Source organism: Magnolia sinica, chromosome 17 (genome assembly GCF_029962835.1).
Source record: "Magnolia sinica isolate HGM2019 chromosome 17, MsV1, whole genome shotgun sequence".
Taxonomy (NCBI): Eukaryota; Viridiplantae; Streptophyta; class Magnoliopsida; order Magnoliales; family Magnoliaceae; genus Magnolia; species Magnolia sinica.
The window spans coordinates 64,663,939-64,681,828 of NC_080589.1; the positions used below are offsets into that span (position 1 = coordinate 64,663,939).

At 38.8% G+C, this 17,890-nt stretch overlaps 3 protein-coding genes across 3 annotated transcripts; 2 read left to right on the forward strand and 1 right to left on the reverse strand.

Annotated features, from left to right (window-relative positions):
• The first annotated feature begins 479 nt into the window (after positions 1-479).
• Positions 480-1,271, forward strand: LOC131230582 (uncharacterized). The gene is made up of 2 exons (XM_058226487.1): positions 480-629; positions 747-1,271. The coding sequence occupies exons 1-2, from the start codon at positions 480-482 to the stop codon at positions 1,269-1,271; spliced, it is 675 nt and encodes a 224-aa protein (XP_058082470.1).
• Positions 1,272-2,578: 1,307 nt separating this feature from the next.
• LOC131230583 (uncharacterized) lies at positions 2,579-7,675 on the forward strand. Its single transcript, XM_058226488.1, has 2 exons — positions 2,579-2,984; positions 7,635-7,675. The coding sequence occupies exons 1-2, from the start codon at positions 2,579-2,581 to the stop codon at positions 7,673-7,675; spliced, it is 447 nt and encodes a 148-aa protein (XP_058082471.1).
• A 7,902-nt stretch (positions 7,676-15,577) lies between these two features.
• Positions 15,578-16,858, reverse strand: LOC131230585 (zinc finger protein 8-like). Its single transcript, XM_058226489.1, has one exon. The coding sequence runs from the start codon at positions 16,856-16,858 to the stop codon at positions 16,319-16,321; it is 540 nt and encodes a 179-aa protein (XP_058082472.1). The 3' UTR covers positions 15,578-16,318.
• Between the last annotated feature and the right edge of the window lie 1,032 nt (positions 16,859-17,890).

The following is a 17,890-nucleotide window of genomic DNA, read 5'->3' on the forward strand; positions in this document are numbered from 1 at the left end:
ATGCAGCTGGGGAAATTGTCTCCTCGAGCCAAGAAATAAAAAATGAAGCGATTAAATTTTTCAAAAATCTTTTTCAAGCTGACCAAACCAATCCCAATGCAGATTTCGACAGGCTATCCCCCAGGTTATTACCCCTCTGGACAATGATTCCTTGCTTGCTCCTCCTTCGATGGAAGAGGTTAAAGCTGCTGCCTTCTCGGTGCCTCAAGACGGAGCCGTGGGTCCGGATGGTTTCTCCGCGGCCTTCTATGCTTCATGTTGGGACATTATTGCTGAAGACATCCTTAAAGTAGCAAAGGACCTCATAACTGGGACTACCTTCCCTAGAGCTTTCACTTCAAACCTCATCTGCCTTATCCCTAAGTCTCCCGCAGCTACGTGCTTTGCTGAATTTCGTCCCATAAGCCTGTGAAATGTTATTTATAAAAATTTTTCTAAGCTACTAGCTAATAGATCGATTAAGCTCTTTACTTCCCAAGATGATTTCACAGGAACAGGGTGCCTTCGTGAAAGGGAGATCAATAGCAGATAATATTGAGGTAGCTCAAGAGATGATTCATCATATCAACAAGAAAGTCAGGGGAGGCAACCTCATCCTCAAATTGGACCTTGAAAAAGCTTATGATAGGGTAAGTTGGGATTATCTGAAGTAAGTTCTCCTCAGGTTCGGGTTCAGCCAACGATGGGTCAGGATCATGGAAAGCTGCTGGGGTAACAATTGGTTTTCCATCCTTATCAATGGGAAGCCGACGGGTTTCTTCAGATCTTACAGAGGCCTGAGGCAAGGGGATCCTCTCTCCCCGACCCTCTTCATCATTGCGATGAAGTCTTTCTCAGTGAATCTCAACCTAATGCTCTCGAGCGGAGGATGCCAACAGTTTTCCATTCGTCGTAGTTGCCCCAGTCCGTCCCATCTACTCTTCACCGACGACATTCTTCTCTTCACCAACAGTAAAAAGGAATCCCTCCTTCAGCTAAATCAGCTTATGCTTATCTTCCAGACAGTTACAGGCCAAAAAATCAGTCGTCAGAAGAGTCGATTCATATGCTCAAGAGATTTAAAGCCAGCCATGATTAGAACTACTGAAAGAACCCTCGATTTTCAGAAAGTCAGGGACAATCTCATCTACTTGGGTGCCCCCCTATGTAAAGGAAGAATCAAAACTGCAGCCTTTCAATTCTTGTTGGACAAAGTGGACAGGAAAACTTCAGGTTGGGCTGGAAGACTGATTTCTCAAGCAGGCAGATTAACGCTATTCGTCATGTTCTAAGCAGCCTCCAATCCATATCATGGCAGCAATGCATATCCCCCGACAGGTGACGGATAAATTGGAAAGCAAGTTTTCAAATTTCTTTTAGGGCTGGGCGGATGGAAACAAAAAACTTCATTGGCTAGCTTGGAAAAAGATTGTCAGACCCACCGAGGAGGGAGGTCTGGGTATCAGAAGATTGAAAGATGTCTTAACTGCTCACCGTCTTAAATTAGCATGGACGGTCAAATATGGGGATCCTTCCAGTCCCTGGGCGAAACTCATGAAAAGCATACATGCCAGGGACATCCACGTTACTGATCAAATGTCAGCTTCACCAAATGCTTCTCCTCTTTGGAAGCAAGTTTGAGAGCTCTTCCCTATTCTCTCAAAGCACATTCAGTGGTCAGTCGGCAATGGGGAGCTCAATTTCTGGTCTGACAACTGGATGGGCAGGGGCCCTCTCCAATGCCTACTCGAATGCCTTGTCCCCTCTGAGCTCCAATAGCTGAAAGTGCGACATGTCCTGGGTCGTTCTGGACCCTTCCCTCTATCTCGGGTTTTTTCCTTTCTCCCCTAGCACCTAATCGATGATATAATTAATAGAAGATTTTCTATTTGTGAGGAAACTCCTAAGTGCGTATGGCCGCAGAATCTTCAAGTCGATTCTCCATTCGCTCAGCCTGGATATAGTGCTGCGCCCTCCCTCCCCTCCTAACCAGTGGTCTAAATGGATCTGGCTTCGTATTCTCTCTCCAAAATTCTCCATATTCATGTGGAGGGCTCTTCAAAATGCGTTACCCGTCGATATCAGGGTCCAAGAGAAAGGCGTGGCTATGACTTCTACGTGAAAATGCTGTCTACAAGGTATGAACCCGTCGCCTCAGCAAGAATCACTTCCCCACCTATTTCTTGTTGGTCACCATTCGCAGGCCCTTTGGGCAGTATTCAGCTCGATGTGTGGTATTCCTCCGTTACTTCACAATTTGATTGCAAGCAAAATGTGCCATTGGAGAAATGCTTCAGCTCCTGGCGCAGTGCATTGTTCGGTCAGATTTCTGCTGCCCATACTTATTCTTTGGAAAATCTGGCGAGCCAGAAACATTGCAGTCTATGACAATATCCCGATGACCTTGAGCACTTCAGTAGCCCGAGTCAGGTGGTGGGCAAAATTGGTCCTAGGCACAGATTTAATGGAAGCTGTCAGCGGGAATTAGGAGCTGAAACCCAGGAAATCGACTGTTTATCATAAATGAAACGACTTTATTCTGGTGAAATGGAGCCAGCCCTCCCTGGGATGGGTGAAATTAAACATTGATAGATCGGCGATGGGTAATCCGGGTCCTTCGGGTGGGGGAGGCATATGTAGGAATGATAATGGGACATTTCTATTCGGCTTCTCCATGGGATATGGGGTTGGATCTAATAATATGGCAAAACTTCGCACGATTCACGACGGGATGCTGATATGCTTGGAAAAAGGCTTCGACAGGGTTATAGTGGAATCTGATTCAAAATTGGCTATTCATAGCCTCTCTAATCAGTCCAAGACCCCTTGGAAGTGGGATTCTTGGTTGTCTCGTATTAACCGCTTACGTAGCCTGGGTACTTTTGTTTTCACTCACATTCTCAGAGAAGGCAGCGAGCCGGCGAATGGTTTGGCTCGGGAAGAGAGTCTTCTTCTACAGTCCTCGATCTACCTCCATTACAGGTGCCTTCCTCCTATTGTCCAAGGTAGGATCTTTTTGGATAAGGTCGGTTTAGGTGTGCTTAGACCGATGGATTAGCTCCATTGCTTTGTTTTGTTTTACTTTTGGTGCGTCTTGTACATTTCTGCTTGCCTTCACTGTTGTTGTTCGGGCCTGCATTTTTTGTTGGGGTCTGCCCTGATGGTGGAGAGCCTTGTATAGCCTTTTTCCCTGTGGAATGAAAGTTTAGTTCTATATATATATGTGGGAAAAGGTTCTATGCGGTCGAGCTCAAGGGAACTTCCCATGAGGTCGAGTTGTGTGGGCCCACCGTGATGCGTGTCGAACAGCTACCCCATCAGTCAGATGCACCATTCCATGGTGGGCCTAGGGCTTAAAAATCAAGTCAATCCATGACTTGTGTGGGCCACACCACATACAAAAGTCGAGAGGGGTTTCCCTCCATTAAAACATTCATAATCATTTGTTGGGCCCACTGAGATGTGGTTCACAAATCCAGCCCATCCATTATGTGTGTCCCACTTGGACGAGGGGTCAGACCAAGTTTCATATGCATCCAAATTTCAGGTGGGCTCCACCAAATGCCTTTATATGTTTTAGGCATGTATTTACATGATTTTAGATGGTATGGCCCACCTGAGTTCCGTATATGGCTGATTTTTGGGATATATATATATATATATATATATATATATATATATATATATATATATATATATATATATATATATATATATATATCCGAATGCTCAGTTGCACACTACTTCGCATGAAACTCGTGTGAACTTTTTTGAGAAGTCATCATACGTGATGTGACTCTAAAATTTGAATGATCCACGTGAAGCAGCACCTCATGAAACTTCTCAGGCCCAATTTTTACTTTGATCCAAAACTTTGGTGGGCCATGAAAAATGAAAACAGTTTCCTCATTTGATTTGCATTTCTCCTTGCTATGGCCCACCAAAATTTTAGATCGGGGTGACAATTTATACTTTGGATTTCATGGGATTCGGCATCACATAAATCGTTCGGATTAGACGCCCATGACACATGTGCAAAGGTACGAACGTGCATAGGTGCGCAGGTGAGCGTGACTCTCTCTCTCTCTCTATATATATATATATATATATATATATATATATATAGAGAGAGAGAGAGTATATATATATATATATATAGAGAGAGAGAGAGAGAAACGCTCAGCTACGCACCGATTCACATGTCATTACGTGCGAACCTTGCTATCAACCGTCGGATAAGGCAAACGGTTTGAATGAAGGCACTCATAGCGCAAGTTTGAAAGAGTGAGTTTCCTTCTTCGGCACGCCTCTTCACATTCTTCTTTAACTCTCCGAAGGATGCGACGGAAGCCTTTCACATGAAGTTCTTCCATTGGAAACCTAAGTGGGATCCACCGTTCGGTTTTTGAGAAATCCAATCCGTCCATCTGTTTTGTGAGATCATTTTAGGACATGAGGTCAAAAATGAGTGGGAGACAATATTTAAGTGGGCCGAAAACATAAGGAATAAACACACACAATTGAAATATTCCTAGGGCTCAGAAGCTTTGAATCAGGCTAATATTTGTGTTTTTAGTTCATCTTAGTGGTAATAACATTACGAATGGAATGAATGGCGTGTAAACATCACAGTCGACCCTAGGGAGGTTTCAACGGTAGAAAATTCCCTACCCACATTTTCCTTTAGTTCGGCCCACTTGAGTCTTGCATCCTGTCAATTTTTTGTCTCGAGTCCTAAAATGAGCTCAAAAAATGGATGGACCAGGTGATTTCTCAAAAACATCATGGTGGGCCCCACCTAGGTTTCTAGCGCATGAAAGGCTTTCACAGGAAATCCGCGTCCGAAAAAACTGCGCTGCAGATTTCCTGCGAAAGCGTTTCGGATGTTAGAAACCTAAGTGGGACCCATTGTGATGTTTATGAGAAATCCAATCCGTCCATCCATTTTGTGAGATCATTTTAGGATATGAGGCAAAAAATGAGTAGGATACAATACTTCAGTGGGCCGAAAACGTAAGGAATGAACACACAGTTGAAATATTCGTGGCGCCATAGGAGCTTTGAATCAGGCTAATATTTATGTTTTCAGTTCATCTTAGTAGGAATAACGTTACAAATGGTATGGATGGCATGTAAACATCATTGTCGACCCCAGGAAGGTTTTAACGGTAGAAATTTCCCTACCTACCTTTTCCTTTAGTTCAGCCCACTTGAGTATTGTATCCTGCTCATTTTTGGCCTCATGTCCTAAAATGATCTCACAAAATGGATGGACGGTTTGGATTTCTCATAAACATCACGGTGGGTTCCACTTAGGTTTCCAGTGTGCGAAAGGCTTTTGCAGGAACTTCCTACGAAAGGCTTTTGCAGGAACTTCCTACGAAAGGCTTTTGCAGGAAATCTGTATCCGAAAAAACTGTGCTGCAATTTCAGCTTTCGCAGGAAGTTCCTACGTTAGAAACCTAAGTGGGACCTACCCCGTCCATCCATTTTTTGAGCTCATTTTAGGACCTGATATTAAAAATTAACAGGATGCAAGACTCAAGTGGGCCGAACTAAATGAAAAGGTGGGTGGGGAGTTTTCTACCACTGAAACCTCCCTAGGGTAGACAGTGATGTTAACATGCCATCCATACTGTTCGTAATGTCATTACCACTGAGATGAATTGAAAACACAAATATTAGCCTAATTTAAAGCTTCTAAGGCCCAGGAATATTTTAACTGTATGTGTTCATTCCTTACGTTTTCGGCCTACTTGAGTATTGTATCCTGCTCATTTTTGGCCTCATGTCTTAAAATGATCTCACAAAACGAATGAACGGATTGGATTTCTCAAAAACTGAACGGTGGGTCCCACTTGCATTTCTCAAGTGGTAGATTGAGGAAAGAAACTCATGTTTCAACACTGAGGTCTTGGTATCGATTCCCTAGTGGGGGTGGCTAACAGTGGAGTGTGTACTAACATTGGGTGTGTACGAACAAGCTAACCTAAAAAAGAAAAAAAAAAAAAAAAAGGTTTCCAACGTAAGAACTTCATGTGAAAGGCTTCCACCGCATCCTTCGGAAAGTTAGAGGATAAGGTGAAGAGGTATGCTGAAGAAGGAAACTCGCTCTTTCAAACTCGCGCTAAGAGTGCCTTCATCCAGACCACCTACCTTATCCGACGGTTGAGTGCCGGTTCGCACGTTATTACATGCGAACCTTGCTATCAACCGTGCATTTCCTTTTATATATATATATATAGACACACACACACACACACACACACACACACACACACACACATATATATATATATGTGTGTGTGTGTGTGTGTGTGTGCGTGCGCGCGCGCTACACACACACACACATATAGTTTTAGTCCCTAACTTATTTTATTAAGCTAGGACAGGGTAGTTCCTTGCCCAGCTCTATCTCTTAAGCTCTAGTCGTGGCTTAATCCACCTAAGAGGGCCTTTCCTAAGCTGGGCTAGCCTTATAACGAAAAGAGTGAAGTTATCAATTAATGATTAAAATAATCTCATATATAAGAGTGCCTTTGAACCACACATGTATGTGGATTTGCAATTGGAAGCGCTCAAAGATAAAAATGTTTTCCTTGATCGGCTACATTCTCATTAAATAGATGTTAGTCATTCCCATGATGAAACTTATAGCTAAAGTTCTATTTCAGGTTCACATTAGATAAATGTGATTAAGAAGGCTTAAGTAATATTGTACTAAGAGATGTACAACCACGTTGATGTTCATACATTGAGGTGTGAACCACCCTCTATTGTGAAAAATAAATGAAAATATTATGAGTGATGAGACCTATCAACCTTCAATCCTAAGAAACTACAAATGATACTAATCATAATCGAAATAATACAATTATTTCATTAGTCTTCTAAGCGATTAATATATGACCTGATTAAAAAGTCAAATCATGAGAATATGAGATTAGCCATATATCAAATGTGAAAACATGCGTATTGTAGATTCGACATGTATCTAGTATAGTCTAATTTTTAGTGTGGATTGTAGCCACATGCATGAAACCATTACCTATATAATTCGTTGATTTGATCTAATCATTGAATCATGTGAATAGCTTGTTCAGTATATGACTCTTTATGTCCTTATCTATCATTCTCTTGCACATAAGAGGATGAAATTAAGTGTCACTACTTTATTGTACATGATGAAGGTCCGTAGATTGGTTGTACTTGGGTATGCAAGAAAAATGGCTTAATCGATTCTGAATTACATATCTGCATGAAAAAAAAATATCCCGTGACAGTTACAAAGTTTTTAAAACTATTAATAAACACTTGAAAACTTATCCACATAGAAGTATTGGGTTTTGATAAGGTTTTGTAAATAATATTCTTTCAAAAAAGTATACATAGTATATCATTACTTTAAAAGGATTTTAAACCAATGTTTGTAAAAAATGAGTTTTTTAAATAAACTCGACAAGTTGGATAATTGCATATATTATTCGAGTACCTTCAATCAAGAGTTAACTCTACTAGGTGTAGTCGCAAACTTGGACAAGCATAACAAAGGTCAATTATTGAATTCTGGCTAGTTTGTCACTTAGTACTTAAAAACACGTGTGAAAAGACAATAGTGTTCTTGTTGGTTTCATGCTTCTAATTCTTTTGATCAGGCTCTTTTAGTATTTGTTACTTGCCGCAGGGAGGGACGTGATGAGGTCAATCACCGTCTTCCTCAAGGAATAACTACTCTAAATCTGCGGAGCTCTCTAGACTCCTCACAGAGCTTCCTCGAATCCACGAGGAATAAAAGTAGGAATAATTCCTAATAAATTTGAAATAATTTGATTGATGATAAAAAAATAAAAATAAAAATTTACAATCCTTTAAATAATGAGCTCAAACCTAGGACAAAGTTTTAGGCTTAGACTCCAACTCAAACACCCTAAAAGCATGACTTACTATTTATAGGCGGCTTCCATTTCTACTAGACTTCATGGTTTTTAGCCAAAAATAGTAAGTGTCCAATTTCGCCCAACCACGTTATTCTACTGACTTTTCTAAGCCCTTTTCATGTTAGACACGACTTGTACAACTCGAAGGATCACAAGTTATACTCGAACTAAAACTTACTATTTATAGTAATTAAACATAAAATTAAATGGTACTTTTGACCGTCGTTATGATGGAATCTTGTAAATTCAGCTTGGGCAACCAATCTAGCTTAATTAGCTTCTCCTACCCCAAAATCATATATAATATGTCGAAAAACTAATCTCGGTTTGTGAGATAGGACTGATTTAAGGTCCTAACGGTCCGGATCATTTCTGCTTCCAATCGGGCCTTCTCTGGTCCACCTTTGCCATGAAAGTGTCTACGAGTCGCTCTAAATTAGTTATTATGATGAGGCAAATGAATAATTTATATTTAGTTTTCCTATAATGTTATTAAGTGGGAGAATGTTGGAAATGAGTTTTTGTGCCTGCTTGTGGAAAACGTGGGTGGTTCCACATAGTTATCACTCATAACATTTTAGGTTGATGTCCTTCTCTCTTTCAAATTCAAACGAGAGATGGTTGTAATAGGGTAGATAATTTGAATAGCTAGGATAAGCCCTATCATATCTAAAGTCTTCCTCATCCTCTTTGTTTTTCCCTGTATTGTTATGGTAAATGTATAATTCTTCAGAAAGAAAATTGAGAGAAATAACAAGAGAATATCGATTGTCCATTAGGCTAAAGTGGGACATCTATCTTCAGGACCCCTAAAATCATGTAGATACCATCAAATCCTGTGTATCCACCCATTTGGGACTTTAACATACACCCACATCTCTCTCTCTCTCTCTCTCTCTCTCTCTCTCTCTCTCTCTCTCTCTCTCTCTCTCTCTCTCTCCTGCATGTGTATGTAATGTAACCTCAGATCTAGGCTTTGATGGAAAACCAAAAAACTTCTAGAAGACACAAAAAAGGAAGAAAGACAATTGAAGATCTCATGAATTTCGATTGCAATTAACTAATCAAGCACTTTCTAAAAAAAGATTCTTAGCTCCAACTCCATGCTCCCAAAGAAGCCCCAATATTTTTCTTTTGCTTACATCCAAGCCTTATATGACGTCGCGGACTATTAGATGGAAAATAAACATCACAGTGGGTTTAAAAAGATCTCAACGAACACATTATTATCCCCATTGCTTTTCATTGTTGGTCCACTTTAGCTTTGGATTTGCCTTATTTTTTAGTTCACGTGCTTAAAATAATTTGAAAATATGAATGAACGGTGTGGATATAATACATATATCATGGTGGGATGACAGAACTTTGCCTAATTTAAAGCTTCTAAGGCCCAGGAATATTTTAACTGTATGTGTTCATTCCTTACGTTTTCGGCCTACTTGAGTATTGTATCCTGCTCATTTTTGGCCTCATGTCCTAAAATGATCTCACAAAACGAATGAACGGATTGGATTTCTCAAAAACTGAACGGTGGGTCCCACTTGCATTTCTCAAGTGGTAGATTGAGGAAAGAAACTCATGTTTCAACACTGAAGTCTTGGTATTGATTCCCTAGTGGGGGTGGCTAACAGTGGAGTGTGTACTAACAGTGGGGTGTGTGTACTAACAAGCTAACAAAAAAAAAAAAAAAAGTGAACTAAGTCAGGCATCATTCACACATGTTCAAGTGAGCTAAGTCAAGCATCATTCACACAAAGCCCAATTTGGAAATGCCTTTCAGAACAGACTTATCGACGTTAGAGCGCTTGTACTATTACATCAAACCTCTATCAACCGATTCCTTTTATTTATTTAACACACATTACATCGAACCTTTCTATCAACACAATCATTAATTTTTTCTCTTTTTTTCTCCCTACACACACACACATATAGTTTTAGTCCCTAACTTATTTTATTAAGCTAGGACAGGGTAGTTCCTTGCCCAGCTCTATCTCTTAAGCTCTAGTCGTGGCTTAATCCACCTAAGAGGGCCTTTCCTAAGCTGGGCTAGCCTTATAACGAAAAGAGTGAAGTTATCAATTAATGATTAAAATAATCTCATATATAAGAGTGCCTTTGAACCACACATGTATGTGGATTTGCAATTGGAAGCGCTCAAAGATAAAAATGTTTTCCTTGATCGGCTACATTCTCATTAAACAGATGTTAGTCATTCCCATGATGAAAATTATAGCTAAAGTTCTATTTTAGGTTCACATTAGATAAATGTGATTAAGAAGGCTTAAGTAATATTGTCGTGTACCTCTATTTTTTTATAATGTATCTTTTATCTCTTATTAGTAATTGGTCATTCTTTTTTCTTATATTGTGCACTATTTTTTACTTGGTATGTAAATCATCAACATTTATTTTGAGATCTTGAAAGATATTTAATTATCTTTGTTAACAAGCGGATCACCCACCTATATAAGTAGAACAACCCTGAATTACTAAGAGATGTACAACCACGTTGATGTTCATACATTGAGGTGTGAACCACCCTCTATTGTGAAAAATAAATGAAAATATTATGAGTGATGAGACCTATCAACCTTCAATCCTAAGAAACTACAAATGATACTAATCATAATCGAAATAATACAATTATTTCATTAGTCTTCTAAGCGATTAATATATGACCTGATTAAAAAGTCAAATCATGAGAATATGAGATTAGCCATACATCAAATGTGAAAACATGCGTATTGTAGATTCGACATGGATCTAGTATAGTCTAATTTTTAGTGTGGATTGTAGCCACATGCATGAAACCATTACCTATATAATTCGTTGATTTGATCTAATCATTGAATCATGTGAATAGCTTGTTCAGTATATGACTCTTTATGTCCTTATCTATCATTCTCTTGCACATAAGAGGATGAAATTAAGTGTCACTACTTTACTGTACATGATGAAGGTCCGTAGATTGGTTGTACTTGGGTATGCAAGAAAAATGGCTTGATCGATTCTGAATTACATATCTGCATGAAAAAAAAATATCCCGTGACAGTTACGAAGTTTTTAAAACTATTAATAAACACTTGAAAACTTATCTACATAGAAGTATTGGGTTTTGATAAGGTTTTGTAAATAATATTCTTTCAAAAAAGTATACATAGTATATCATTACTTTAAAAGGATTTTAAACCAATGTTTGTAAAAAATGAGTTTTTTAAATAAACTCGACAAGTAGGATAATTGCGTATATTATTCGAGTACCTTCAATCAAGAGTTAACTCTACTAGGTATAGTCGCAAACTTGGACAAGCATAACAAAGGTCAGTTATTGAATTCTGGCTAGTTTGTCACTTAGTACTTAAAAACACATGTGAAAAGACAATAGTGTTCTTGTTGGTTTCATGCTTCTAATTCTTTTGATCAGGCTCTTTTAGTATTTGTTACTTGCCGCAGGGAGGGACGTGATGAGGTCAATCACCGTCTTCCTCAAGGAATAACTACTCTAAATCTGCGGAGCTCTCTAGACTCCCCACAGAGCTTCCTCGAATCCACGAGGAATAAAAGTAGGAATAATTCCTAATAAATTTGAAATAATTTGATTGATGATAAAAAAATAAAAATAAAAATTTACAACCCTTTAAATAATGAGCTCAAACCTAGGACAAAGTTTTAGGCTTAGACTCCAACTCAAACACCCTAAAAGCATGACTTACTATTTATAGGCGGCTTCCATTTCTACTAGACTTCATGGTTTTTAGCCAAAAATAATAAGTGTCCAATTTCGCCCAACCACGTTATTCTACTGACTTTTCTAAGCCCTTTTCATGTTAGACACGACTCGTACAACTCGAAGGATCACAAGTTATACTCGAACTAAAACTTACTATTTATAGTAATTAAACATAAAATTAAATGGTACTTTTGACCGTCATTATGATGGAATCTTGTAAATTCAGCTTGGGCAACCAATCTAGCTTAATTAGCTTCTCCTACCCCAAAATCATATATAATATGTCGAAAAACTAATCTCGGTTTGTGAGATAGGACTGATTTAAGGTCCTAACGGTCCGGATCATTTCTGCTTCCAATCGGGCCTTCTCTGGTCCACCTTTGCCATGAAAGTGTCTACGAGTCGCTCTAAATTAGTTATTATGAGATAAGGCAAATGAATAATTTATATTTAGTTTTCCTATAATGTTATTAAGTGGGAGAATGTTGGAAATGAGTTTTTGTGCCTGCTTGTGGAAAACGTGGGTGGTTCCACATAGTTATCACTCATAACATTTTAGGTTGATGTCCTTCTCTCTTTCAAATTCAAACGAGAGATGGTTGTAATAGGGTAGATAATTTGAATAGCTAGGATAAGCCCTATCATATCTAAAGTCTTCCTCATCCTCTTTGTTTTTCCCTGTATTGTTATGGTAAATGTATAATTCTTCAGAAAGAAAATTGAGAGAAATAACAAGAGAATATCGATTGTCCATTAGGCTAAAGTGGGACATCTATCTTCAGGACCCCTAAAATCATGTAGATACCATCAAATCCTGTGGATCCACCCATTTGGGCCTTTAACATAAAGCCACATCTCTCTCTCTCTCTCTCTCTCTCTCTCTCTCTCTCTCTCTCTCTCTCTCTCTCTCTCTCTCTCCTGCATGTGTATGTAATGTAACCTCAGATCTAGGCTTTGATGGAAAACCAAAAAACTTCTAGAAGACACAAAAAAGGAAGAAAGACAATTGAAGATCTCATGAATTTCGATTGCAATTAACTAATCAAGCACTTTCTAAAAAAAGATTCTTAGCTCTCCTCTCAAATTCTCTCAAAATTATGTTATAATCTCCCAAAACTTATTACAATGCATAGAAAACAACTATGTATACAAATCCCTACAAATTCCTAACTAAACTTTCAACTAATCCTAACATCCTAACTAATCATAGTGATTTTGCTGTTGTATGTCATTTCCTGTTATAAAGTTGGAAGAGTTGTTATATGGGTTAGCTAGTTGTTTTAGCAACTAATTCACTAGGTTGGAGATTAAGAAGGGTTTGTTATATATGATTAGTTGAGATTGTCTTATAAATTCTTCTTCTTTAAATCAACGCCAGGTTTTGTTTTGAAATTGAGAAGGCTTTGAGAAAGAGGGAGAAGTTTCTTTTTACGAGTTGGAGAGGTGTTTGGTTGCCAATATCAATACAAACACCTCAGATTCTCAAAATCTCCCTTTTCCACTTTGCCTTTCTAATCACAAGGTAGAGTTCTGTTGAGCTTTCTGTCCAAGCATAAATCCAGCTCTCTCTCTCTCTCTCTCTCTCTCTCTCTCTCTCTCTCTCTCTCTCTCTCTCTCTCTCTGTGTGTGTGTGTGTGTGTGTGTGTGTGTGTGTGTGTGACCCATCGCCCCTACATGTGCTACATGCTCCCAACATATCCATGAAGGTCATGAGTATGAAAGTAGAATTTGGATACGTCATGCTACATGGGTCCATTACAACATGGTTTTCCAAACCTCTTTGTAGTCATGTGTATGAAAGCAAATTCTTTTAGCATGACCCTAACTTGCAAGAGTGAGATATATGGTTACCATTAGATGTTTAGACGAATGGAATTAGTTAAACTTCATACTTCATAAACACTTAACCAGCACATTTGACTGTTTTAAGTAGATTTTTACATGAACTACATCTTTCATGCATAGGCTTTAATCACTATCTCAAGGTTATTTAATCATACCTAATCAACCAAGTTAAGGGCACAATATTGAATCATACCAACATTCCTATAATCTTTTGATCATTTTATGAAGGGCCCAAGATGATTTGTGGGAATCCATCATGCTTTTGAAATGGGATTTTCATAAAAACTATCACACTAATGCAATATCCAATCGCACAGATGCGCACACACATTCCTATCATTTTTATTTATGAATTTATAAGGAGCCTGACATTGTTGAACACAATATGAACCGATTTCATGCATAGGCTTTAACCACTATCTCAAGGCTATTTAATCATACCTAATCAACCAAGTTAAGGGCGCAATATAGCATCATACCGACATTCCTATAATCATTTTATCAATTTATGAAGGGCCCAAGACGATTTGTGGGAATCCATCATGCTTTTGAAATGTGATTTTTGAAAAACTATCACACTTATGGAATATCCGATCTCTCTCTCTCTCTCTCTCTCTCTCTCTCTCTCTCTCTCTCTCTCTCTCTCTCTCTCTTTCTCTCTCTCTCTGTGATTGTTTATGACATGATTTACATGCCTAGGCCTTGACTTAAACATAAGTGAAGGTATCATATGAGTTGCAACCCATCACCCCTACATGTGCTACGTGCTCCCAATGTACCCATGAAGGTCATGTGTATGAAAGTAGAATTTGGATATGTCATGCTACATGAGTCCATTACAGCATAGTTTTCCAAACCTCTTTGTAGTCATGTGTATGAAAGTAAAAATTTTTAGCATGACCCTAACTTGCAAAAGTGAGATATATGGTAACAATTAGATGTTTAGAAGAATGGAAATAGTTAAACTTCATACTTCATAAACATTTAACCAGAACATAGAACTGTTTCAAGTAGATTTTTACATGTAATACATCTGTCATGCATAGGCTTTAACCACTCTCTCAAGGTTATTTAATCATACCTAATCAAGCAAGTTAAGGACGCAATATGGAATCATACCAAAATTCCTGTAATTTTTTATTTACTTATAATTTTATGAAGGGCCCAACTTCAATGCACACAATAAGAAACAAATCTCAGCGTACACATTTCTCCTACCAACCAAAGACGATTTGTGGGAATCCATCATTCTAATTTTGAAATGGGATTTTTAGAAAACAATCATGCTATTGCAATATCCAATCACACGCACATTCCTATCGGTTTTTTTTTTTTTCTTTTAAATCAATTTACAAGGTGCCTGACATTGGTGAACACAATATGAACCGATTCTCAGTGTACACATTTCTCCTACCACTCAAAGATGATTTGTGGGAAACCATCATGCTTTCGAAATGAGATTTTTGAAAAATCATTACACTTTTCCAATACCGAATTAGAAACGCACATTTCTATCATTTTTTGATCAATTTACAAAGAACTTGACATTGGTGCATGTAATATGAATTGATTCTCGCTGCACACATTTCTCCTACTACCCAAAGATGATTTGTGGGAATCCATCACGCTTTAAAAATGGGATTTTGAAAAACCATCACACTTTTCCAATATCCAACCAGACATGCACATTCCTATAATTTTTTGATCAATTTACAAAGAGCCTGACATTGGTTCACACATTTCTCCTACCACCCAAAGAAGGTTTTCGGGAATATAGCACGCTTTTGCAATATTCGATCATATCCACATTCCTTAAAAAAAATTTGATTTACAAAAACTCCAACATTGGTGCACACAATATGAACCAGCTCTCAGTGCACACACTTCTCCTACAACGCAAAGATCGTTTGTGGAACTGGTCATGCCTATAAAATGTGATTGTCAAAAACCCAATTAGAAATATCTGTTAGGATACCTGCTATGCCGCTCTCCAACTCTCACTCCACCCTGTTAGGATACCTCTTCTCTTAGAAAAGCTTGTGTAGCTAATTTTAAATCACTATCAAGCTTATATGGTGTTGCATCTCACCTTCAAACAATACTAGAAAGAAAACCAGAAATTCATTTCATATTAAACCCCATTTTTTAATCATAAGCATCTTCATAGAATTCATGAAATATGAAAACATACAGAAAGCCCCATTTTTTAAAATCACAAGTACAATCTTCATAAAACTCATGAAATATGAAAAATACAATGCAATAAAAGACATAGCTTAGCACCACTAATATAACTTTTCTAGTTATTATAAGCAACTCATGCATCCAATATTGTAACCAAAATATAACTTACAATATGACAATCCCAATAAACAAATATTTCAATGAAACTTTAAGGCTAACTGCCCTAAAGCAAAAAAAAACCTTATATTGTATAAACCACTCACAATGTTTTATCCTATATATAAAACCCTAATAAGATTAAGGTTAGAGAATTAAATATAAGGAACACAATGTAACTACCTCCAACTGCTGTGAGTAGGCATCTTTAACGCAATGCACGTATGGTGTAGAGGGATCCACACCATCAGTCCTTGTATGTGCGGATGTATAAACTTCATGATGGCTCTGAGGACACAACAACCGGCGAATCAGGGCAACATGCCTCGATCGCGAGGCAAACTTCAGGCGAAGTGGCTGCGAGATTCAAATGAATTGTGCAGTCACAAGAGGGCAGCAGCATCTTGATGAACATATATGTGGTTAAATTAACTGTACAATAAAACCATCTATTCTATAGATAGATATGGATAAATACCCATATCTATGGTTCATGGCCCAGTCGAAGCTCCAAATCCAATTCACCATCATCAACATCTTGTCCCTTCATTTGTTCTTCCCTTCCACCTGTGGGATCAGATGGTATGCTTGGTCCCACATGCAAATCGTCTCCGAAAAGACTCAATGGATGCAGCTGCTCTAGGGGTGGATTATCTGAGCGGAGTGCCTGTGGGTGTCTGGCACCGGATGTGGAAGCAGGAAGATACATGTGATAATTTCTTAGACTCTCAGAGACTGGTGGATGATAAGCCGGGTGGTTGGGGAAGTGAGGAAGGAAGCCTAGATTGGGAGGATCACTGTCGTCGGGCTTCATGGAGACTGAAGGAAATGTCTGATGGCGGATCCTGGCACGATCGCGCCTGTGAATATTCATGTGCCCGCCTAAAGCTTGTGCCGTCGAGAAGCCTCGCTTGCAAAACATGCATTCGTAGGATCGGCCGATGCCCGCATCGTCGTTGACTGAGTCAGACCGGTCGGCTTCTGCCGACAAAGCCTTGGAGTCTTCAGGTTGACCAGTTTCCATCATAAAGACTTAGTGGTATGTAGTGATGTGTGTCACAACCCTTGTGAGTTTGAAATGACCAAGTGAAATGATCTTTCAAAGAAGGGGGAGAGAGAGAGAGAGAGAGAGAGAGAGAGAGAGAGAGAGAGAGAGAGAGAGGCACTATGACAACTCTTAGAACAAATCCTATGAGCTTGATATGAAGAAGGGAATGATCTATCAAAGGGTAGGAGAGAGAGAGAGAGAGAGAGAGAGAGAGAGAGAGAGAGAGAGAGACTTATAGGGGGAGGGAGATGCGGAGGGTGAGAGAGAAGAGACAAGAAAAGGACATCGGCAAAGGGGACATGGTTTTGACGTATTCTTCGCAAATCTATTCATTTGGCCGGCTATATGAAGTGGATCCACCTTACTCTCCACATTTTTTTTCTCTATTCCTTTGGCATGAGTTGTCTCCAATTTCTATCTCTTGTTGCTTTTCAACTAGTCCTTTTTCTAAAAGGATTTAACGAGTCTTGTTCTCTCCTCTCTCTCTCTCTCTCTTACCTTCACCTCTAACTATTCAAAACCACTTCACATCTACAATATCTGATTCGTTCACCTTGTGGACCCCACAGAAATGATGCCCTAACGAAAAATAGGGCAGTATACACTCATTGAGTGGGCCATAGTGTAGCGCACAAATAAATGGACCGTAGAAAGAACCTGCTTTAGACATCTATTCTTGTTTCGTAGACTATGCTCTACATGATGAGTTTCCTGACTGGGTTTGACCAAGGCTCTACATGGTAGGGCCCACCTGATGGATGGACATCATTTACTGTTCACATGCCTTGCAAGCAGAAGATCCCATGTTATTAATTCAGCAAGTCCTATAGTGGGTGGGCCCAAAAAATCACATGGGTTGGAATGGGTATATGTGGACAGCCTAATCATCAATCTAAATTGTCCATGTGATTCAACCCACTTAATTAATTTCCCACTGTGCAAAAGTAAGACAGATCAGATGATCCAAACCATCTAATCAATACCACGTGCAGTTCAATTAATCTGTCC